Source organism: Trachypithecus francoisi, unplaced genomic scaffold (assembly GCF_009764315.1).
Source record: "Trachypithecus francoisi isolate TF-2019V2 unplaced genomic scaffold, Tfra_2.0 Lachesis_group11, whole genome shotgun sequence".
Classification (NCBI taxonomy): domain Eukaryota; kingdom Metazoa; phylum Chordata; class Mammalia; order Primates; family Cercopithecidae; genus Trachypithecus; species Trachypithecus francoisi.
In genome coordinates, this window is record NW_022681456.1 from 84,719,915 (window position 1) to 84,743,647 (window position 23,733).

Sequence of the window (23,733 nt, forward strand, 5' to 3'; positions counted from 1 at the left end):
ACAGGCACCTCCTTTCCTGCATGATGTGCAATCACCCTCTGGCAGCCTCCCAGCGATGGGGACACATACTTCTTGCATGCCCCATGCTCTGAGAAGTGTGGCATATCCCCTGCATGTGTCCTTAGGGAAGTGGTCTCTCTCCCACTAATGCTGTCCTGGCTTCTACTAAGACCCAGTGGGTAGGGAGTTGCCAGGCCAGTGTTGAGGACAGGCCAGAGCAGGTAGGACCAGGCGTACAGTTCTGATCTTTGAGGCTGAGGTTGAGGGTCCATTCCCAGGCCTAAGGAACCTTTCCCTAGGGTTCGGTTCTCTTACAAGAGCTCTGGTAGTAGCTTCTGACCAGGAGGTATCAGATGTACCTTGATCTGTTTCCTGATGTCCAGTCAGCCTGGGGTCTTTTCCTTCTGGCTCTTTCTGAATGCATCTACCTTGTCTCTGTCCACTGCCCAGTGGCCTCTAGTCACCCCCAACCTGATCCACTGAAATGCAAAGCCCAGCAATCTCCCCAGCTGGGTACCCCTCAAGCCTCTAAGCCTCCTGTTTATCTGCCTCACCGCTGGCTCCTCCCTGGCCCTATCTGTGGGGCTGCTCTTGAGGGCACTGTCCTGGCTCAGCCTACCATCCTGTTCACAGGTCTCTGTCTTCCCCTACAGGCCTCCACTGCCAGCCTATGGTTGTTCGCCACCAAGCCAGGAGTGCTGCACCACCCAGTGGTCCCCCTCGGGCTCCAGGCCCCCGCTGAGACCCTCTTGGAGGCAGAAGCACTTCAGCCCTCAGAGTCCTACAAGTCCAACCAGTGGACCTGGAATTGGCCAAGGGCCCAGGAGAGGGCTGTGTTGCTCTCAACCATGTCCGCCCCAGCTCTTAAGGCTGGATCTTTCTACTTGTGCCACTATGGGCACTAGGTCTGTAGGTCCCTGGTGCCTCCAGTACTGCACTTTGCCCCCAAGGTCTTTGACTTCGTTTCCTGAAGGGTCACCAAGGGTCAGCTCAAGGCTGGGAAAAACCATTTCCAGCTTTAGCCTAAACAGGGCATGTAGATCTCTCTCCCACTAGAGCCCAGAGGGATGAGAGGAGAGAGCAACTGTCCTTTCTTTTTTTTTCCCTTCCTTTTTGCAGGCCCATGGTCAGCTCTGGTATAGACGTATCTAGGCTTAGGGAGCCCTGGGACCCTGCCAGTCTCAGTTCATCTCTTACCAGGAGCAAGGCCCTCTGAAGCATGGGCCGTGCCAGCTGTGCCCTAGTGATAAGGGTAAGAGGAAAGATGTCAAGACTCACTGCCCTTATTTCTCTGCCCATTTCATTCTAGGCTCACACTATCCTTGTCAGGTGGGCAGAAAAGCAGAGGTTTTCTCTGCACCAACCCCTCTCTGCAGATGGCTGGAGAAAGGGTGGGCCAACTCTTCACTGTCTTTCCTCAGCTACGTTTTTTTGTTTGTTTGTTTTTTGGCAGGGGACAAGGAGCATGGTGGTCTTGGCTGACTATTTGCTCACCTTCCTGTTTCTCCTCTGCCCCTGGAAGGGAATGTGGGGGCCCACTTTTTTGTACATATACCACCTCCTTTTCCTCTTGTACATAAACCTCAGACTCTCCCTCTCTCAACAAAGGCTTGATGCACCAGGCCTGACTTTGTCTCCTGTTTCTGAGCTTAGGGGTTTAGGGTGTCCATTTAGCCCGACCTGGGCCATGGGGACAGAAAAGAAATCTTTGGGGCACTGCATCTTTTTCGGAGGAGATGAGATCAGAACTCTGGGGAAAGAACTGGCTGGGTGGGCTCTAGCCACACAAAGGGAAGCAGGCCTGCCTGAGACACTAGTGCCCTCTGCTGGGCATGTGTCCAGTCCCCAGCCTGCCCCAGTAGCACATGGAAAAGAGTCACTGGCCATGTTATAAATATTGTTATTTAAAAAACGAAAACAAAACACACGTACATTAGGTCCTGGGTGGAGGAAGAAGTGGTGGACCCTCAGGACCAGGGCAGGCAGGAGCAGGCACTGATGCTAGAGGGTGACAACCCTGCCCTCTGCCACCCAGGCTGTGTCCACCAGCCTGTCACTCTTCCCTGGAGACCCCTTCTCTCACACTTCACCCACCCCACATGGCACATACCACCCATCTCTGGTCTGGGGCTGAGGGCAAGGACTGCACTAGTCCAGGGAGTAGGGGAACCTTGAACACCAACAGCAACCTTGAGAGGTGCCAACAATGGTGTGCTGGGGGTTGGGTTACTTTAGAAAAAGTGGACACAGACCAGACTAATGAAGAAGTCTGAGGCAGATGGTGAGGGTGGCCCAGGAGCCACTGCCTCACACAGACCCGAGGCAAAGAACAGCTCATCGGGTCACTGGTGATCGTCCAGCTGCTGTAGGAGTGTCCGCCGCCGCCTCTCCAGCTCACCCTCACTCAGCTCACTTTCTGACGTGTCCCAGCCTGTCTGTTGGAGCAAAGGCACAGCTCACCCTTAGCCTGCACTGAGGGCCGTGGAGGCTTGACGAGCATGCTGACTGGCCTAGGGCCCCTGCCCCTCACCTTCTCCTTCTTGATTCCAAAGCCTGGGGAACGGTTAGGGAGCTCTGCCTGCCGGAGCTCCCTGTCCTTGTCCTGTTCTTGTTCTTTCTCATCGCTCTCCTTGCCAGCTTTCTCCTCAGGGTCTGTCTCACTCTCAGGACTGTTCTGTAAGAGTCCAGAGCCCACCTCGTCAGTTCCTGTGGATAGTCTGGGAGTCAGGTAGAACAGAGCTCACAAAATAGCAGGGGCTTAGGTAGAAGTTCCTTCACTCACCGACTTGTGTCTTCTCTTCTTAGTTTTCTTTTTTGGTTTCTTGGCTTTCCGAAGGCCATGATCTGGAGATAGAAAAATCCCTACTAAGTCCCAACAGGAGAAAGAAAGGCTCTTCTTTTTCTTTGTTCTAGCCCCTGTGTTCATTCTTCACAGGCAGGAACCTCATGCTCTGAGGAATTCTGAGTCCGGTTTTCCTTCTCCAGCTTCTTGCCTGGACAGGTAGAGGAAGTTCTTTCTACTCCCACAGGTGCAGCCCTCCCAATCCAGTCTACCCTCAAAGGAGCTGGGGCTTGCAGAGGGCATCCTCTCAGTCTGGGACAACAGTTCTCTAGCTTCTAGGCTCATAGCAACTGCTTACCTGCTCCAAGAAGATGGGAGGAAGGGGAGCCCCGTCCTCCAAGGGCAGCACCCCCACTTTCAACTGAATCAAGTGAGGAAGAGGGCTCAGAGCCTGACTCTGAGGGGTTCCGCCTCCTCCGCTTGGGGGGCCGGAGAGATGGTGGGGGCAGCTCCTCTTCTTCTGACTCAGAGCCCTGGGCAGATCAGCAGATACGTATCAGTACAGAGGTTATCTGCCCTCCAGAAGCCCTCGTCTGGGAATTCGAGAGGAGGAGGATGATCCAGGGCCAAAGGAATCCTCAAATTTCCCTCCAAGGGAGATAATAATGTAAGGGGAAAACAAAAGTGTTTATTTCCCCAAAACAACCCAGCTTCCCCCCCCTCCCTTCTACCCGCTTACTCACTGAGGGTGAGTGGGAACGCTTGCGATGGTGCTTCTTGCCTTTCCTGCCATGCTTTCGGCCTTTGGTGTGGAGGTGCTGGCATTCAGTCTGCTAGAGGCAGAGGAAGAAGGGTGAGGACGGCACCAAACTTAGCCCCAGGAAGGATTCTACCTCCTAAAATCTGGCTTTGCCTCCCTTTCTCAGGCTAGAGCCTTCTGCCTATCCCAGAGATCCTTCAGGCCTCCCCTTCCTTAGCTGGCCAGGAGTGCCCTAAGAGTAAGAGGGAGGCCACTGAGGTCTCTGTTGAACTGGTCTAAGGAGTTCAAGGGCCTGGGGCAGATCCAGAGGACAAGCCTGCCTCACCTCCAGCACCTGTAGGAACTCCCGGAAGAGCCGGATCCGCTCCGACTCCAGGGTGATCTGCTCAAAGGCTGAGTCACACACAAAACGCTCACGGACCTTGAACGAGGAGAGCACTGCTGATCAGACTAGGCCCCGCTCAGCCTGGCCTGGACACCGCCATGAGCACAGGGCAGGGCTGGGGCAGAGAAAGGAAGGGAACTGGAGCTGGCCCAGGGCTGTGACGTGACTGGGGTGGGCCCTCAGTGGTGAAGCACCGCTGCCCTCAGGCTTGAGGGGTGTTTGGGGCCAGGCTACGCTCCTGACCTCTTCCCAGGCAGTGCCTAGCTCCAGAGCAGGCACAGCCTGCCTCAGCATGCTTCGAAAGGCAGCTTCCCTGCGCCGCATCCTGCGTGCCTCCTCCTTCTCCCGCTCCCTCTCCCGTGCCTCTGCTTTCTCCAGCAGCTGAGAAAAGAAGGGACATGGAACAGGGTCACCCAGTAGAGTGGATGCCGGGTCCCACTCAGGCATACCTTAGGAGGTGGAAAGTTAGGATCTGGGCTTCTACCACCATCCCCTGAATTGGGAATATAGTCGGACAGTGAGTGAGAAGGAATGGAAAAAGGCACTGGGATGAATTAGAGAACTGAGCCCCACGCCCTGCCCAGCCCCTCACACTATTGAAGGTCAGCTTGATGTTGCCTGCGTCCAGTGCGGCAGCCCTCTTGTCAAAGCTTATGACATGGGCGAAGTCCTCAAAGGCCGTGTTCACCTCCACGCAGAAGCCCCGGTCCTGTGGGCACAGCAGTACATGAAGCAGGGGTACCACGTGCCTTGAGGCCAAAGCTGGCAGGCAGAGTGGTCACACTACAGATGGTCGAGAAGGCCCTTGCCTCCAGAAGAGATCCACAGGACTGTGATATGCATTAGAAACCAAGTTATCCAGGTCCTCATCATTTGACAATTAAGCCCCCATGCCTAGCCTTGGTTTGGATGTCACACAGAGCTGAAGGGGTTGGGAGATGTCTCCCAACTGCTGATTAATGCATGAGTTTCTCAAAATTAACCTTTGTTCCTTTAGCTTAAAGCTCTGGCCCCAGCTGGGCCCTCCTGCTGCTCAGTAGCGCTTCCATGCATTCTCAATCAACATCTGCTGACCCCTACCCTTCGGCTCTACTTATTGAGTGCTTACTGTGTACCAGGTACCACGATGAGTGTTTCACACATTATCTCATTTAATCCTCTTGGTTCTACATTTAAGAATAGGTCCTAGTATCCTAATTTTACACAGAAGGAGAAACCAAGCACTTGCCCAAGGTCTCACAGCTGATGTATGGCTGGGCAAGAACCCTACCCTGGGTCTCTCTATCCCCAAAGTCTGTGCTTTCAAGCACCACACCTACCCAGGTAACTTAGTCCATGGGAGAAATGGAGGCCACCAGGTATGCAGCTCCCCACCAATACTAAAAATATCTCCACGGACCAGGCTCTGTGCTTCTCATTTAGGCCTCACAACATTCCAGTGAAGCAGAGGCTTAGAAAAGTGATCTCAGTTGGCCCAAGATGACATGAGTGGTAAAGGAAGCCACTGAAGTTCAAAGTCTGGCTCTCAGGTCAGTTAAGCACAGGCCAGATTCCCTTCCTCTCCCTCCACATAGCTCTCACCTCCCCTGGCCTTTCTGCTGATGGCAGAGGTGTGTTCCTCTTGCTTCTTTCCAAGGGTACTTCCTCAACCCTGCCCCAGTCCTTATCAACACAGCATTTGTTCTCAGGGAATTGAAAGCTCCAAGTCACCCTCGTCACTGGCTCCTTCCATCAAGGAGACACCTCACCTAACCTGGAACATCCTTTCCACCATGCTCTCCCCTTCATCAAGCTAACTACCTCTGCTGTTTTCCTTTGTTTCAAAACCTCTTGAAATGCAGCAGAAAGGAAAAGGAATAAACATTTATTGAGAACCTATTAGACACTTTACAAATGTTATTTCTCAACCTTACCTATGAATTATCCGATTTACAGGTGAGCAAACAGGCTCAGAGACATGGAACTTACAGAGATCTCAGAGCCAATAAGCAACCAGGAGTTATCTGACTCTAAAACGTGTGGTCCCCATGCCGCCTCCATGACACTACTCTCCCAAAGGTTGCTTGTGTCTGCTAGCCAAATCCAAGGCCGCCTTCTTGCTCCTCACTCATCTGGTCCTCAGTGCCTCTACCATTTACTTCTTCAACACTCCCCTCTCCAGGTCGCCTCCTCTCTCACCTCTTATTACTTCTCTTGCATATGCATATTCCTGAGAATAGCACTTCGTCCTCTTTCACTACCCAATTTGTACTCCCTAGCAATCTCATCCTTCATCTCTCCTGATTTTCAAACTCATCCCAGACTGGGTATTTCAGACACTTCAAATTCAACAGATCTCAAGAGAATGTATTTCTCATGAGCACCCTCCATGGATCTCCCTGACCCAGATCTGTCTGCATGTTCTAAGTCCAGGGCTCTCTGCATTATCCTGTGGGATGAGAGGCACTTTTATGGTCTGCCTGGCTGTGGAAAGCAAGAGGGACTCCTGGGCCCATCTGCCCTCCACAGGCAGGAACCCAAATGGGGAAAGAGGAAGGGAACTGTCTAAAAAAGCTGCTTTCTCAGGTGGTGTGGAGAGACGGGACTCAGTGAGGATAGGCCCCTACAGGCCTATCAATCAGCCACTCTGGCTAAAAGTTAATTGTCCAATAAAATTTAGCTATCTCAGGATAAGGCATTTCTACTTTATACGATTATTTTGTTTTAAAATATGATATTTGCTTTGAGAGTAATTCCCCAAATAGAATTCCTATTTTCTACAGCCCTGCTCTTCTTGTTTTATCTTTTATCAGTGGTGCCATCATCCACTTCCCTGACACCTCTGATTCCTTCTTTTCCATTTCACAAAATCTGTCAATTCTACTTAGTGACTCTATCCCACTGGTTTTAAATTCTCCCTTTTTTTAAACAGCAGAAAGTTTATTAACATAGAAATCTTATGTAGAACCTCTATGCATAAAAAAGATTCAAGCTGCTTCACTTGAAAACAGGAAGCAGCACAAAATCCCCCCACACTCAACCCCAACCCTTGCTTGTCTCAAGGCACCTACACAGAAACCCAGAGTGTCTCAGAAGCACAGCTGGAGCGCTACAGCCTGCTCTCTTCTTCTGCTGTCCCCACTGCCCTGGCTAGGATCACCTCCTACGGAGATTCCTGCACAGCCTACTGACTTTTCTCCCTACTGACCCTCTTCCATCCCTCTAACCCAGCTCCTAGCAGCTAGTGCTTCTTGGACTTTTGTACCAAGTAGCCCCAACAGTAGGAGAGAGGTCTGGGGATAAGTGAGAAGAATATGACTATTTGAATTACCACTATCAGTTTTAGTATTTTGAGGCTTCAAGAACTGCTCTACCTACCACCACAACCTTCCCTAAGGACATAAGGACATACTCTAGACTGAAAGGTTCTACTATACACCATCTAATCTGATCATTCCCTGGTTCCTTATTACAAGAGAAAAATCCAAATTTATTTTAGCATTCAAGGCACTTTACATGCAGGGCTCTACTTCCAAACTGGGGCATATGGTTCCAGAGAAAAAGGATACCTCAGGACAGTATGATATATCTTACCTAATGGTAAGTAATTTAAAATATTAAATTTATATTAAATAGAGAGGTAATATGGTGTTAAAATGCAACACCTACGTGAATTTGTAAGGCAAAACTACTTCAAATAAATAGATGTGCAGTGAGACATTTCTAGCTTTATTTCCAGATCCTTTTCAACCCAGGTACCATTTAATCTCTGTAATTAGGTGTACTCTGGTGGAACACTCACCACTTTTTAGATGAGGAAACAGGGTCAGAAAGGTCAAGTGACCTGTGGAAGGTCACACAACTAGCAAGCTGTAAGCTAGACTTTTACTGTAGGCAGTCTGCCTCCAGTCCTGCTCCTAACCACTGTACTGTAGTATCTCCTCAAATGCATTAGAATCTTCACTTCCATAAAGAAATATGCTTTCTCTTTGTTTTTTCTTTTGGAACACAAGTTTAGTCCATCACTCACTCACTCTTCCACTTTTGATAAGATGTAAATATTGAGAACTATTTCTCTTCTCCAGTAGAAGAAAAGCAACAGGCCATGAATGATGGTAAATGGCAGCTGACACTTATGACAGTATCAAGAAGGCACTAAGGAATGGTGAGGATGATGACTTGCCCTTTCTAAAGTGGCATCTCAGCTTGAGTCTGCAGAATGCCTTGCAAATCCAGCTCAATGCTGCTAGATAATCCATATTGACAAGATAAGCTCAAGATTCAGATTTTTTATGTGACGTTTCCTGGTTTTAAAATGTTAGCAACAAATTCCAAATTTTTAAAAAAACACTGTACAGGCCAGAACAATCTGTGTGCTACCAGTTTACAATTAGCTATGCTGCTTCCTCCTCAGACCTGGCATGCCCTTTCCACCCCCTTGCCTTTGCTCTTAGGACCCTGGGTACACTCCAACCTCTTCCACCTACTGATTTCTAAATGCGCAGTTCAAATGTTAGTTCTTCAGATTCCTGTCTCTGTAGTAACACTTGCCCCTTTGTATAACAGTTCTTGTGTATATCTTCCTATTAGACCATGAACTCCTGTGGGTAGAAATTGTGTATTTATTACTGTATCCCTAGTGCACAGTAAAGGATCACAGTAGGTATCTGCTGAACCAAGCTGTAATGCTCCTGCAAAACAGGACTTATCAGGGAGTCCTCTGCAGGGAGTGTGCCCTGCGTCCATCCTGTATCCATCCATAACCCCAGCCTCCCTCACCTTAAGGATGTCCTTAATGATCTTCTTTTCATCATGGAATCGTGCCTTCAACTCCTCCACATAGAACTTGAACAAGTCCAGAGGCGTGGAGCCTGCAAGGAGGGAGGGAGGGGGGCCTGGCGGGCGGCAGCTTCCCAAGGCCTGGGGGCTGCGCCGAGGACAGGACCAGGGAGTAGGGGGTGCCGAGAGGCTGCCAGGGCAGGAAGCAGCCAGAAGGGGGAGCCTGGCTGCTAGCCTGGCTGCCTTACCCGGCTGGCCCAGCATGTTGGCAAAACGGACATCAGTGCTGACTGCTGGATATAGCTCCATCCAGGTGGACATAGAGTGCAGCTGCCCTGTCTCATGCAGCTCATCCAGGAAGGTCTGAGCAGGGAGAGGCCAGTTATAGGGAGAGTGAGACAAGGAGAGAGGCAGAGCCACAGAATGAGGGGGAAGAGAGGGAATGGCAGAGGAAGAGGCAGGGACAATCAAGATTGAGGAGATGCAGGAAAGAGAGGCAGAGATGAAGAGATGCAGATGGAAGGCTGAGAACAATGCAAAAGGAGAGAATGTAAATACACAGAGAGGGACAGAACAAAAAAGTGAGAACAAGCCATTCCCGGGAGGCAAAGAAACAGAAACCTGCCTGCAGTAACCCGTAGCACTACCACCCCCACTACCACCCGCAAGGTGGGGGAATAAACTCTGCCTGTCTGGTGCCCCACCAAGGGAAATAAACATGGCCTAGCTGCCAAGTCGTGCCCGTAGGGTGCTCTCTGCTTGCAGTTTCTGGGTGGTGCATACATCTAGTCTCCCTAGAAGAGCACAGTCCAGAATTGAGGGGGTACAGCAGAAACAGACTGCAGGCAGAGAGAGGTCTCATGGAGCTTGGACAGGGCTAGGCACAGAAAGAACAGGCAGCCTATCCAGAAAGGGGCAGGGAATGGGTGAAGAGATGCTCTAGGGCAGAGCCGAGCTCTGATCTAGAAAGGACGGCAAAGATACCTGGAAGGCCTCCCGATTCTTGCGTTGTTGGCGTCGCTCCCGAAGCCGGGCCCGCTCCCGTTCCTCCTCCTCTTCCCTCTCCAAAGCTCGGATGTGCTCCTCAAAACAGATCAGTGCATCTTCCTTGTCCATGTCTAAAGACAGGCAGGAGGTTCAGCAGGCATTGTACCAGGAGGACACCCTCTCAGACCCCAGCACCCCTAATGTTTCAACGATGCTGTCCTACAGGTGCTAGGGATACCCAGGGTGGTGGGGGAAGGGCCCGGAGAGGGCTCTGTGGGAGCAGCCACTGGAATGGTGGTTCTTAAGAGGGAATCATTAATTGTATAAGAATAAATGAGCAAGTATTCAGCTCTTGTGAATTCAGTTATTAGAAGCCATAACATGAAACCAGTTGTCTTGGGATCTGACGTTTCACATCTTAGGGAACTGGGAATCAATCAGGCTTTGATGCAATTTTAGAAAGTGAATTTCAGTATCATCAGTGACTACAGGCCAACAACAGTCTATTGTAACATGTGACCACTTAAGGCCTGTAGTGCTATGATGCTTTAAGACCACATTCACCTGAGCTAAAACCATCATCATTGACATCTCTAGGACTTAAGATTCCTATCCTAGAGCTCCTCCTCCAAGGACACACAATGTCTAGCCCAACAGTGGACCCCAGAGGGAGGGGTGTCCTGAAACATTCTGGTATCCCCAGAGTCCAGAGAAGTACAAGGACTGGGTGAGTGTTGAGTACTCCTAGGGTGTCCGGGAGGGCAGGAGGTGCAGGTGAGTGGGGTGAGGCAGACTCTGGGGTCCCAGGTCCAGTAAGGGAAAGGGATAGCTGGGATTGGAGGCCCAGGCTTACTCTGTAGCTGATGGTCCTGAGCAAAGCTGGGATTATCCATGAGGTACTGCTGGGCCTGGGACCACGTGGTTTGGAAGTTGACACTACTCATCCCATCCAGGATGCTCTTTAGGGCCTGGATATTGCGGCGCCGGAGCTGCTTGGCCTGTTCCTGGGGAGCCACAGGATCAGGGTGAGGCAGGGCAAGCCAGAGCTACCCAAGTAGGCCTGGGCAGAGGAGGACCTGGGGAAAGGTAGCTAGGGAACCCTAGGAAGAAGGCCATACTCAAGACTTTCATGTCTCAGGGAAGGGGAGGGAGTACAGGTTACAGACCCATCTCTCAGAGACTTCTCCTCGCTATACCCAGGACTATAGGCCCAGAGCAGAAATGGGATGTGCAAGTCCCATGCCAGCTTCCAAGTCAGAAGCTGGGACACTGGGGAAGTGGAGAAGTAAATGGCTAGGGTCCATAACAAAGCAAAGACAAGGAAAGTCTAGGATAAGATGGGCTGATGGATCCTGCCCAGCGACCATTACCTTCTCCTTCTTGGCCAGGAAGAAGAGGACATCATCATAAACCTCTTTTCGATCCCTCTCAGGGACCACAGCCCAGACCTCCAGCTCTCCAAAGGTCTGTTCTGCCCGCCTGTAGAGCATATGAGCTGTGAGTAGGTAGACAGAGAACAGAGACCCTGGACCTCTGTGTTCTCAGGGTTCCCAAGCCCCCAGTCCAGCCTGGCCCCCTGACCGGTAGCGGGTGGTGGAGGTCATGCGTTCATGCTGCTCCAGGAAATGCTGCAGGGTCTGCTTGGCCTCCTTGGCCCTTAGCCGGGCCTCCTCCTTCTCCTCCTTCTCCCGCTGCGCCTTGTAGGCATTGAATGCCTGCTTTTTCTCACTCAGTTTGGGCAAGGCACTGGGATAAAGGGTAGGAGTGGGGTGGGGATAGAGAAGTCACCCTGAACCACCCTGCACAGCCCACACTGGAGGGTCATGAGACAATACAGGCTGCAGGGGCTTCAAGGGCACAGATGTCTGGGATCTGAACACCATTCATAGAGAAGTAGGGATGACAGGAAGTGAGGGGAAGAGATGTAGCTCCAAGACACTGCAAATACTGGGCCCTTTTGCTTTGGGGTTCTCAAGTCACCCTATCCAGCACCCTCATTCCCCAATTAATTCAATTCAGTTTGATTCAATCCAACAAGCATTTATTGAATGTGTTGTGTCAGATACCTTTCCTTTCCTTCTCCTGGAGGCCCTCCAGCTTTTCTTCCCCTTGCTCCCCAGCCCAATCTATCATTGTCCTGATTCTGGTTCCCTTAGGGATGAGTGTTGAGCTGGGGTTTCTTAGGAAGTCCCTAGCATAGCAGCTCTCATGAACAGGGCCTGGCTCCCTCTGCCCAGGCCTACCTGTAACGGGGGTCGGTGACCACCATCTTCATGGCCTGTTCCCATGAGGCGTTGGAGGGGACAGCCTGGAATGAAGCAGGTGGGAGTCATGGGGCCTGCCCTGCTCCAGCCCCCTCCAAACCTTCCCTGGGAGCCCCACTCCAGCACCTTGTCCCTCAGCAGTTCCTTGAATGCCTGCTTTGCCTTCTCCCGGTTGCTCCAACTGAGGCCAGACCTCTCTGGTTCTGGCTTTGATTCCTCCTCCTCCTGCTGTGGCTGATGCTGTCCAGCAGAACTGGAGGGCACAGGGGACTCAGCCACAGGGTCCCCCAGCCCTCACAGCTTTCAGTGTCCTGAACTCTTGGCAACCTATCATCTCCTCCTTGTTCCCCAGGGCAGCCGTTTTCTGCCCTTCAGAGGTCACACCCAGATCTTCAAACCCCTCCTGAGAGAGAGGCCCAGCAGAGGACAAGGGTTGAACCAGGCTGGGAGTCTGAGTCCGACATCGGGAATGCCATGGGGGGCAGCCCTCACCTGCTGGGGCCCTCCTCCAGCTGCTGCAGGAACCCCTGTTCCAGGGGCTGGGTGGCCTCCGACACATCACAATCTTCACTCCCACCTGGCTCAGGTTCCAGGAGGCCTGTGGGCACTGGGGTGGGGCCAGGAGGTGCAGGTGGGGGGTCAGGCTGTGGCTGAGGCGGCTGTGGCTGAAGTGTCTGTGGCAGCTGCTGCTGCTGTTTCCTGCAGATGAGCCAGAAGGGCAGTGTCCAGGAGGAGAGCAGGAATGGAGGAGTTCAGGGGCTGGCTGGTCTCTTTATCCTGGGAAAGACTGGGGCCAGAGGGGATGACTCCACAAGGAGACAAAACTGGCTCTTCCTCCCACAGTGTAGAAATCATAGCGGGACAGTCTATTCCCACACTTCAGGTGCCCCAACTATAAATGGATAGTTGGGCAAGTCACTCACCCTGCAGCCTCTTGTTTGACTAGAACTGCGATGGGAAAAGATAACAGTCAGTCACAGGGGCAACAGGGAACCTCCAGAACTCCTGACCCGGCCCACTCGTAGGACGCCTCACCCTCTAGGTCATCCAGATCCTTGGGCCGGGTCCAGCGAGACTCTTTACTCTGGTTGTTATAGTAGTAAGGTTTGCCTGTGTCTGACTTGTACTCTTTCCAGGGACATTGCGACAGGAGCAGCTGCAAGAGGATGGGATAGGAGCCATCAGTGGGCTGGGCATGCTCTCCAGCCAGTCAGGGGAGCTAAGGAGACCCAGTGAGTAGAGGACACAGGAACCTTTAGCTACCACCTGGCCTGGCTCAAACTGGGGAAGGTGGACTTCTTGAGATCCTATGGAGATATTTCCAGGGAGGGTAGGGAGTGGTCAGGGACCTTGGACCTTGGGATCAGAGGAACCATCATGAGTATGGTTAGAGACTAAGGGAAGGCCAAAGACTTGGAAGGGTCAGGGCAGCTGAAAGGAAGGGCCAGAAAGCCCAGCTCAGGACCTCTGCCTTGGACTTGAGCACGCTGGGCTTCTCCCACACGGACTGCTTGTCGTCAGCATTGTAGTAGTAGATGCGCCCATCTGGGGCCACATGCTCACTCCATAGGGCCCTCTGGGTGGGGGGGGGGCACAGAATGGTAGTCAAGGCCCCTTTTCCAAAGCCTCTCCTCACCCCAAAGACTTAACCATCAGTCCCCGACTCTCAGGCTTTCTACCCAGAGACCCCTGAGCTGGAAGAACTCACCGGAGGGCCTGTCACAGCCACAGCAGCTAGAAAAAAAAAAAAAGCCACAGGATACATACTAAGTCCTTGCTTCAACCTCCATCTTATCCCCACCTATGCCTCCCGTATTCCATCCCCAGTAAATATTCCCCTGGTCCCATCAATATCCCAGGCTCCCTGGCATCCCAACAGGCATGATCCAGGGTGGGCTCCAGTCCACGGTCCCCTCTCCCCTATGCCCCCCAACCTCCGAGCCTGGGGGGAGCAGGCCCCCAGAAGACTCACAGCTGGCGGTGTCCGCACCCGGAGCCGTCTGCCGAAGAAAGAGGAGGGGGAAGGGTTGGGGCCAAGCCCAGTGGCCCCTAGGACCCAGGCCATGGGGGATGGAGAAGCAGGCCAGGCCAGAATCCATGTGTCCTGCTCCTAGAGATGTCTGCTCCCTAACAGGCTTCCCCCACCCTTTGGGGCCGTGGCTCTGGGATCCCAGGGGAGAATTGCATAGCAGCTCCATTCTTCGTTCTCCTCAAGTGAGAGTATTTGGTTGAGATAATTCCTGAGGCACATTCCTTCACAGTGGATGCCAAATTCTATATCCTACCCAGACTCTGCTACACTGAGCAATAGCATAAGAAGGCACAGCAAGATCCCCAGGTGCTACTGACTCTTCTGGGGACAAAGAGGATGTGAAGAACTGTATTCATGTGTCCACAGTGTGTAGCTCTGTGAAAATAAGTGTGCTCCTTAAGGGAGCTGGACAAGGCATGGGAGTAACAAGAGAATGTATATGCCTTTGGGGATGAGTGGGAAACTAGAAGAGCTGAATACATGACTGGCGAGGAGGATTTGAGTGTGGGGAGTGCTGCCGGGGACCTGGGTGGATGCGATGAGAAGAGGGAAAGAATGGAGGTCGTAGCCCTGTATTCCAAGTCAGACTCACGGGACTGCAGGGCAGAGCCTGCTACCTGCCGGCCCCTAGCGCTTACCGCTGCGGTGACAGGCACCGCTGGCATCAGCATTCCTGGCATCATCGGAGGTACCATTCCTGGTATCTAAGGATACAAAGAAGACAGAAACCAACCACCAAGGTAAGGGCTAGAACAGGAGGGACAGGATACCTCAAAGGGTCCTGAGAGATCTCACTGGAGCCATGACCCTCACTTGGGCACTTCCTCAGGCATTCCCCAGCTTCTGGCCTCTCACCTTGCCTGAGAGTTGTCTCAGTCATTCAGCAGACAAGTCCACATGGATCTGACCCAAAGCTCCCTTCCTTCCCCAGTTTCTGAGGCCCACATGCCACTCTCCACCCCCACCTAAAGTGACAGGGTTTTCTGAGGCCCTGGGGGAGGAGAAACAATTACCTGTGTGAGTGGTGGTGGTGCCCCCATTGGTGGAAGCATTGGGGGCAGGATGCCAGGGGGCATGGGGGGGATAGCTGGTGGTCTCTGACTCATGGGGGGTAGCCCCATCGGAGGAAAGGGTGGGGGGATCCCTGGAGGGGGCATCTGGAAATGAGGAAAGGAACAGATACTGAGCAGGGAAGACATCGCCTTGTCAGAGGAAGAGAGGACCTGTCAGGATATATCCACCACCTCCCTCCCCGACCCTCCACCCTCCTCTGAGGCAATTCCAAGGCTTTAGTTTGAGAAGCACAAGGCATGAAACTGCCTCCCTCCTCACCACTGAGAAAGACTGATAACTGGGGTCTAACAGGCAAGCGCACAGCTTCTTAATTATAATGGGAAAGGAAGGGAATAATAAGGGAAGTTTAACAGCACCAGACTGAGACTGGAAGGCTTCACCTCTTCAGCAATTCTCCCCCAAAGAGGCCTCTCAGATGAAGGGGCAGAAGGCAGGTATCCAGGTACCCAAAGTACCCCAGTCCCCTGCCTCCCATCCCTTTCTCTCCAACTCATGACCACCAATGCCATTCCAGCCCGAATTCTGTGGCATATTTAAAGAGCACAGGTAAGGAGTAGTGAAAGAGACAGATAGTCCCACCCTGCCCTCACATTAATGGGGTCTTTTCCCTTCCACTTCTCCTACCTCCAGCCCCAGTGTGTCCTAAGGTCAAAAAGACAAAGGGGGAATTGTCAATGTTATGTACTGAGAGCTTCACAACAGCTCTCCCCACCCCAATGCCCAAGTAAAACCATCCCTCTTCCAAGGGCAGCAAAAGGGGCATTACAGGAAAACTGTGCTGGTGATGCAGCAGTGGCTAGGGGCTGGGGAGCTGGGGGTGCAGGCTGGAAAAGCCAAGCCCAGGGAAAGACGTAAAACTTACGAAGGGTGGTGGCATCATGGGGGGCCCCGGTGGGAAGGGGGCAGGCGCTGCTGGGGGCCGGGGACCAGAATCGGGAACCGACTGTTGAGGGAGAGAAAAGTCATAGGACCCAGGATGGGCACAGAGATGGGCTTTTTGCAGAAGGGAAGCAGAAGTGGTGAGGATGAAAAAGGAGCACAAAGTTCAGGAGGGTCTTCAAGCCCAATTTCCCGCCCACCCCAAGCCCTGAGCCCTTGGTAGGTTTGCTCTCTCATGCCAGCTCAGAGCCAGCTGGCTGAGTCCCTTGAATGTCATCTTTATTTTGAAAGTTTCCATTTTGCCAAAGCAACAGAAAAGATGAAGGAGGCTTCACTACAGGCACAGAGTGGCTCTACCCAAGGATTCTAATCCATTCTCCTGCCTGTGGGCAAGGCTGTGCCTCTCTCAAATAACTTAGAGGTCTCTTTTATTCCCAGAGTATCTAGGGAGGGAGTCGCCTCTTTTCTGGTTTCCCTACCTTAATTAGCCCAGTTACAGAGATTCATTCCAAAGCTCTCTCAACACAAATAGTCGCTATTCCTTTAAAATGCTTGTCTCCCTAATTCTCATCTCTTCATGACCAGCTTCCTGCCCTAATTGACCTCATCCTTAGCCACCTACTTTCTTTGACATCTTCCACATCGAATTGCCAACTTCATCTCTTTGACTTTACCTCCATCCCCTTTTTGGTGTCCATCCCCTCCTCTACAAATCCTGAATTATCTCCCTGTGGATGTAGGCTTTGAACAGCTTAGGTTGCCCTGTCCTACCCCGAATGGCTGTCCGCATCCCATTCTTTAGTTCTCAGCTTAAATATCACTTATTTTAAGATGACTTCCTGACTCTGTTTAAAGTAGCTCCTTCCTATTTCTCTATCTGATCCCCTTTTTAGTTTCCTTATGTATATAATTTTGTAATTATTATGTTTGCCTGGATATGTTTTCCCCAACAAGAGTGTAGTAACATTCCATGAAGACAGGGATCATATCTGACTTGTTGGAAGCTGGATTCCTGGTACCTACCAGCATCTGGCACATAATAGGTATTCAGCAAATACTGAACGAATGAAGAACAAATGGAACAAACCTCTATATAGAACCTTCTAATTCTAAAAATTCATTTTATAGGCATAGCCCTACATGGCCAAAATGCTGTATGTTTAAGGTTTTCATTTCAGTATTATTTGTAAAAACAGAAGATTGGAATCAGCATGAATATCCACCAGTAAAGGGCTATGAAGTTATACACACACATAAAATACAATACTAAACAATTATAAACAAGAATGAAGCAACTTATTGTCTCAATATGATCTCTAAGATATATTAACAAGTGGGAAAAAAAGCAAGGTGCAGCAAAATTTTATCATTTGTATAAAAATCAGAGACAAAAGATGACACACAAGAATTGGTAGAAAGGGACAGAGGTAAAGGGGAGACTTTTCCCTGTATGGCTTTTGTATCTTTTGAATATGCAGCCATATGACTGTATTGCCTATTCAAAAACAAACAAACAAACAAACTCATGTCAGTGAACCGAGGCTTGGAGACGGAGCTAAAGGGCCCAGCCCTTCTGCCTCTTTGCCTGAAAGTTAGCAGGTGATAGGGAGGAATTCCAGGGAAAGGTGGTATCTGGCTAAACAGAAGGTACCTCACTGCTGCCAATTTCCCCTATGCTGAGAATGCTCAGCATTTAAAAATGCCCTCTCGGCCGGGCGCGGTGGCTCAAGCCTGTAATCCCAGCACTTTGGGAGGCCGAGACAGGCGGATCACGAGGTCAGGAGATCGAGACCATCCTGGCTAACACGGTGAAACCCCGTCTCTACTAAAAAATACAAAAAACTAGCCGGGCGAGGTGGCGGGCACCTGTAGTCCCAGCTACTCGGGAGGCTGAGGCAGGAGAATGGCGTAAACCCGGGAGGCGGAGCTTGGAGTGAGCTGAGATCCGGCCACTGCCCTCCAGCCTGGGCGACAGAGCGAGACTCCGTCTCAAAAAAAAAAAAAAAAAAAATGCCCTCTCATGTCTGCCTTTAAAATATCTGTTCCTGGGCCGGGCGCGGTGGCTCAAGCCTGTAATCCCAGCACTTTGGGAGGCCGAGACGGGCAGATCACGAGGTCAGGAGATCGAGACCATCCTGGCTAACATGGTGAAACCCCGTCTCTACTAAAAAATACAAAAAAATTAGCCGGGCGAGGTGGTGGGCGCCTGTAGTCCCAGCTACTCGGGAGGCTGAGGCAGGAGAATGGCGTGAACCCGGGAGGCGGAGCTTGCAGTGAGCTGAGATCCGGCCACAGCACTCCAGCCTGGGCGGCAGAGCGAGACTCCGTCTCAAAAAAAAAAAAAAAAAAAAAATCTGTTCCTGGCCAGATGCGGAGGCTCACGCCTGTAATCCCAGCACTTTGGGAGGCAAAGGTGGGCGGATGACGAGGTCAGGAGATCGAGGCCATGCTGGCTAACATGGTGAAACCCCATCTCTACTAAAAATACCAAAACAAAATTAGCCAGGCATGGTGGCAGGTGCCTGTAGTCCCAGCTACTCGGGACAGGTGGAAGAATGGCATGAACCCGGGAGGCGGAGCTTGCAGTGAGCCGAGATCATGCCACTGCACTCCAACTCCAGCCTGGACGACAGAGCGAGGTTTCGTCTCAAAAAAAAAAATCTGTTCCTGGCCTAGTGCGGTGACTCACACCTGTAATACCAACAGTTTGGGAGCCCAAGCAGGCGGATCACCTGAGGTCAGGAGTTCAGGACCAGCTTGGCCAACATGGTGAAACCTCTACTAAAAATACAAAAATTAGCCAGGTGTGGTCGCACATGCCTGTAGTCTCAGCTACCGCGGAGGCTGAGGCACGAGAATTGCTTGAACCTGGAAGGCGGAGGCTGCACTGAGCTGAGATTACACTACTGTACTCCAGCCTGGGTGACAGAGTGAGACTCTTTCAAAAAACAAAACACAACAAAAAAAACTATCCTTCATCTTGTCCTAAGAAGAAAAGGGTATGAGCTAAGCTACTCCAATGTGACTCACCTTTTCTAAGTGCTCAACTGCTTTAGTTCTGTATTCAGACCTGCTCTTGCCCCTGACGCTTTCCTCAGCAATGGGAAGTCAGAAACTAATCAATAGTGGTGGAAATAGAATTTTCTGTGTCACACTTTCCTATCTCAAGCTGCCTCAGGAGCCTCTCTAACATCTTTGGGTTCTACCAGGCTCCAGGGAAGCCCGTCTCAGAGACTGGCACCACACCATTCAACTGTCCAAATGGAAACCCATGAGTCACTCTCTACAACTCCTTCTTCCTTGCCAATAAATCACCAAGTCTTGTTAACTTAACCTCCTCAAGATTTCTTGAATCTATCCATTTCTCTCCATTTCCTTTTCCACCCCCATCTTGTCCAAGCCACCATCTTTTTTCATCTACTGGCAGTGGCCTCCCAACTGTTTTCCCCACATCCACTCCAATCGGCAGCCATAACAAGCTCTTCAAAGTGCACCTCCGACTGTTAGCCCCCTGCTTAAAACTCTTCAATGGCTTCCCACTGCTCTTAGGGTAAATAGTAAACCCCCTGCCCAGTGAGGCTATGAGGGGGTCTGCTACCCAGCTACCTTGCCAGCCTCTCCCATGCTGAGCTCCTGGGTCTCAGCTCCAGCCCTACTCACCTTCTCTCAGCTCTCCCACCTCAGGCATCCACCTTTGCCTGAGAAAACAGGGTTGGCCCTGCCAACCCCACACACCTTGCCTACATACACTTCACATCTACCAATCATTTCTTCATGAAAGCTTTCCCCAACTCCCTGAACTAGTCAGAGCCCTCTTTTATATACTTGTACAACACCATATACCTTCTCCTTCAGCAAGTATCCACTAGGATTTTATAGTTATTTGTACAATCCTGATTATATTATTATTCTATTTGGCATGAATAAAAAACAAATGCTGCCAATCAAATTATAATATCCTGTCAATTTAAAGATGCATCCTGACTTGACAAATGTTCAAATATGAGTCTCAGAATTATTGAAATATAATATCCGTGGCCCCCACTAGACTGAAAACACTGAAGGGCAGGGACTTCATCTGTTTTTGCTCACCTCATATCCAGTTCCCACTGTGTTTTCCTTACCACCCTCTAAGTAGGTGCTAATAAATATTTGTTAATTTAATGACTAAATGGTCTTGGCAAGTCCTACAAAACAGTAGGGGGCCACTGGTAAGTTAGGTCTAGTAGTTATTCAGGGAACATAGAATGTCAGAACTGGAGGAGACCCTGGCAGTCACCCCAGGTATCCCCCTTTTCAGGGAATAATCTGTCCAAGGAGCCACCGCTGGTTAGGGACAGAACCAGGACTGGATCCAATCTGCCCTCTGGCCCTACTCCCTTAAAAGCAAAGCTCCTACCACATGAAGCAGGTCTGTTTGCAATCTAGTATATCCCCTGCAACCTAAGTGGTTAAATCACCAACAACTCAACATGTTATTGATAACTTACAGGGTTCCCAATTGCCTACCCTGCAAAATCTTTCATCTAACAGTCAAAGCCTTGCAATGAAGGCCACCCCACACTCCTTTGCTCATCCTGACTCAATGGCTTCCCTCCTCCTCTTTTTGCACAGAATTGTTAGATTACCCTCAGGTGAAACACATTTCTTTTATTCTACAGTCTCACGCTTTGTTCAAGATGATCCAATATTCACCTCCTCCAGGTTACCCTTATGACTATCCCACACACATACACACACTCCTACCTGTGTCCCTTCAGGATAAATGATGCACTACTTTGCAGAGTGACATGCTACTCTGTGAATGTTTGCTGGGTGTTTCATGTGGGACTGCTTGTCTCCCACTCACGTGGGGATTTCCCTACATTCAGGGACTGAGTTTTCTCCTTTTATACCTCCCCCAAGTGTTTAGTCAGGGCCCTGCACACAGTGCTGTGATCAAATGCAGTCTCATCTCTAACCTTATTAGATTTTTGCATACTGGAATCTCTTAAAATGCATTTTGAAAACAGCGAGTACACGTGTGCGTATGTACATCTGTATAAATTATCTGATTATAGGCTGTGACAGAGAGAGGTAGCTTGACAGAGGTCTTTGTGGCTTGGAAAAAGGAAACTGGAATGAAATGTTGGCATGGGAAAACCTAATAACGCTAACGGTATACAGTCATCTTCAACTTGGGATGAAGACCTCTGGCCAGGATTCAGACACTGGCCTATTCTGGACAGTTCCTCAGAGGATAGAACAATGGAATAAACATAAACTACTATGGAACTTCCAAAGGCCTTCCTTTCCTGAGCTTCCAGTGTTGCATCCCTGCTTTCCTGCAACACCCCGTTCCTCTCCTACCTGCTGTGGTGCCATAAAACTTTGGGTCTTATTTTATTTCTGGGTGAGAATATGAAGAAATAACTAATGACAGGGAAGGATATAGAAATGGTTGCTGAAAGAGAAGCAGATCCCATGTCTTCCCTGGAACAAAAACACATTTGTGGGCTGAGAGATGATGAAGAGACACCTGATTATCTGATCATCATATGTTCACCTGGGCCAGTGAGGGGCCACCCCTTCCCCACCACCAAAGATGCAATCAATATTTCTGAGACTTCACATCTAAGGAGCATCTCAGAACTGAGCACTCAGAAGAACAAAGGGAGAAAAGGACAAGAATGGAGAGACAAAAGGAAAAGAACAGAAAAAGGGAACGATAATAGCTAATAGCTAATATTTACTGAGCACTTATTATGAGCCAGACACTGTGCCAAACACTCATTTAATCCTGGCAACCATCTTAGAGGTTATTACTCCCATTTTACAGATAAAGAAAATGAGGTTCAGAGATTAAGTAACCTGACCAAGGTTCCAAGACATTAAATGGGAGAGGCAGGTTTGGAATCCAAGCAATCTGACCCCAAAGCCTGTGCTTTCAACTAGTTCACAAAGCTGCCTCCCAGCAAGGATGATGGCGCCACAGATGATACGTCTTACATTCAGATACATTTTCCTTTTTTCTTTTTTAACCCCAATCCTTATACAATCCAGAAATCCTCAGCGAGCCAGGTGTTCCCAAGGTCCACTTGGTCTGACTCACTCCCACTCCCTGAAGTGGTATGTGTTGGAAGATGAAGGCTGGGAGGCACATCTCTCAGAAAGTGGCAGCCATCATCAAAAAAGAAAAGGCTGAGAGACCAGCTGGTTACCCTGTGATCTACCTGCGGCCCTTCTTCAGCTGCCCCAAACAGCACCTGCCCTTCCGTTTCAGACCATCCTAGTTTCCAACTTTCCTGGACCAGCCCTACTCTTCCTCTTGCTCCCCAAAGATCTGCCTTATTAGAAAGTATCTTCCTGTTATTGTTTTTTTTTTCCCCCCAGACAGAGCTTCGCTCTTGCCGCCCAGACTAGAGTGCAATGGCGCGATCTCAGCTCACCGCAACCTCTGCCTCCCGGGTTCAAGCGATTCTTCCGCCTCAGCCTCCAAAGTTGCTGGGATTACAGGCATGCGCCACCACGCCCGGCTAATTTTGTATTTTTAGTAGAGAAGGGGTTTCTCCATGTTGGTCAGGCTGGTCTCAAACTCCCAACCTCAGGTGATCTGCCCACCTTGGCCTCCCAAAGTGCCGGGATTACAGGTATGGGCCACCGCGCCCGGCCCCTGTTACTTCTTTCTGATCCTGCCATCTCATCACTCTCCCTCTGAAGAAGCGAATGGTACTTTTGGTCTCCATCATTGCGGAGTTAGGTTTCAACCTCCTCCTCTCCTTAGAGTTCTTCCATCCCTCCAACAGGATATGGCTAGCCCGCCCCAGCCCGGCAGGCCTTCTGTCTACCATCCCCCCGCACCCGTGGGGATTTCTCCCGCCCCAGCCCAAGGCCTCGCCTCCATCTTCATCCTTTCCTTTGCTTCCCTACCAAACCCATTCTCCTAAACTTCCTCCTCAAAAACCTCTTCATTTAGACCCTGGAAGAGATCTGGGATTTAATTTTCATGCTTTTCCTTTTTAAAAAAATTGATGGGAAATCTGAGGCCCAAAGAAAGGTAGTGACTTGCCCAAGGTCACACAGAGTCGTTAGTTTGTTAATGGCCAGGGCTGGGAGCCCCTTTCCTCAGAGGCCCCCTCTTCGCCTCAGGAGACAAGCTCTTGCAAATGCGGGAAGGTGAAGCAAGGAGTCCCCAAGTGGTCTGAGGAGCACCCAGGCTTCCAAAGGAAACGGGCGCTGGGGCTGGGGGAGGGGCATGTCGCACGCCAAATATCCTAGGAGGGGAAACTGGTACCCACCTGTACCCTGGTCCCCTTAGTCCCCTCATCTCCGCCCCCTCTTCTTTCCAGATCTTTCTCCGCGAACCCACCCCCACCTCTCCTCTTCCCACTTCTCACCCCGTCCCGCCACTCTCGCCCCTTTCGCCCCCGGCCAGGCTCCATCATGGCCTCCCCCGCCCCTTCGCCCCCAGTCCCCGCCCCCATCCCCCCTCCCGGGCTCTCTTCCCTCACCCTTGGCCCCCCTTCCCCCCCCCCCGGGGTCCCAGCTATCCCCTGTGGCCTCCCCCGCCCCCTCGGCCTCGGCCCAGGCCGCAGGGGGCGCTGTGGGACCGCCCCGAGCCCCTCCACCCCCGCGCGGGGATGTTACCATGCCAGAGCCTCCGAGCAGCTGGGCCGGCTCAGCCCACCCGCCAGTAAGAGCTGCTCTGATTGGCCGGGCTGCAGCCGGGAGGGCGGGGCCGGCAGGGGGTCGCACCCCTTCGTGGCCGGGGCTCCGGTGGCTCCCGCCGGCGAGCGGGGCCCCCAACCGGCCCGGTGTGTTCGGTCCCGGCCC

General features: G+C 51.2%; 2 protein-coding genes across 23 annotated transcripts in view; one reads left to right on the forward strand and one right to left on the reverse strand.

Moving 5' to 3' along the window:
- The window catches only part of FMNL3 (formin like 3), a 72,029-nt gene extending 63,460 nt beyond the window's left edge, over window positions 1-8,569 (forward strand). For 4 of the 7 annotated variants that reach the window (XM_033222160.1, XM_033222163.1, XM_033222161.1 and 1 more), the window contains one exon: window positions 654-1,621. Coding sequence is in view for 2 of the 7 variants with exons in the window: in XM_033222159.1 (XP_033078050.1) it covers window positions 654-742 (89 nt within the window). In the remaining 5 variants the exon portion in view is untranslated. Of the gene's footprint in view, window positions 1-653 lie in introns of all 7 variants that reach the window. The other 3 variants (XM_033222158.1, XM_033222164.1, XM_033222159.1) reach the window with 2 other exon arrangements.
- PRPF40B (pre-mRNA processing factor 40 homolog B) lies at window positions 1,884-23,733 on the reverse strand. Of its 16 annotated transcripts, none has more exons than XM_033222167.1 (27): window positions 23,548-23,733; window positions 15,905-15,985; window positions 15,667-15,684; window positions 14,982-15,125; window positions 14,607-14,672; window positions 13,909-13,936; window positions 13,645-13,670; window positions 13,402-13,512; window positions 12,972-13,092; window positions 12,860-12,884; window positions 12,429-12,635; window positions 12,063-12,189; window positions 11,916-11,980; window positions 11,254-11,418; window positions 11,043-11,151; window positions 10,526-10,676; window positions 9,670-9,803; window positions 8,934-9,048; window positions 8,686-8,777; window positions 4,520-4,636; window positions 4,171-4,308; window positions 3,868-3,963; window positions 3,526-3,615; window positions 3,141-3,315; window positions 2,783-2,844; window positions 2,531-2,674; window positions 1,884-2,435 (listed from the first exon to the last, which is right to left on the reverse strand). In XM_033222167.1, exons 1-27 carry the CDS (start codon window positions 23,548-23,550, stop codon window positions 2,343-2,345), a joined length of 2,703 nt encoding a protein of 900 aa, XP_033078058.1. In that variant the 5' UTR covers window positions 23,551-23,733; the 3' UTR covers window positions 1,884-2,342. The 16 variants fall into 16 exon arrangements, with proteins under 16 accessions (XP_033078058.1, XP_033078060.1, XP_033078069.1 ...); XM_033222168.1 differs by having other exon boundaries at window positions 1,885-2,435; window positions 3,526-3,612; XM_033222169.1 differs by lacking the exon at window positions 15,667-15,684.

Coding starts and splice junctions, on each gene's coding strand:
- PRPF40B (XM_033222165.1), bottom strand. CDS start 15,805: ATGCCCCTTTTGCTGCCCTTGGAAGAGGGATGGTTTTACTTGGGCATT. Junction 13,093..13,401: donor TGCTCAAGTCCAAGGCAGAG/GTCCTGAGCTGG, acceptor ATCCTCTTGCAG/CTGCTCCTGTCGCAATGTCC. Junction 11,152..11,253: donor ACCTCCACCACCCGCTACCG/GTCAGGGGGCCA, acceptor TATGCTCTACAG/GCGGGCAGAACAGACCTTTG.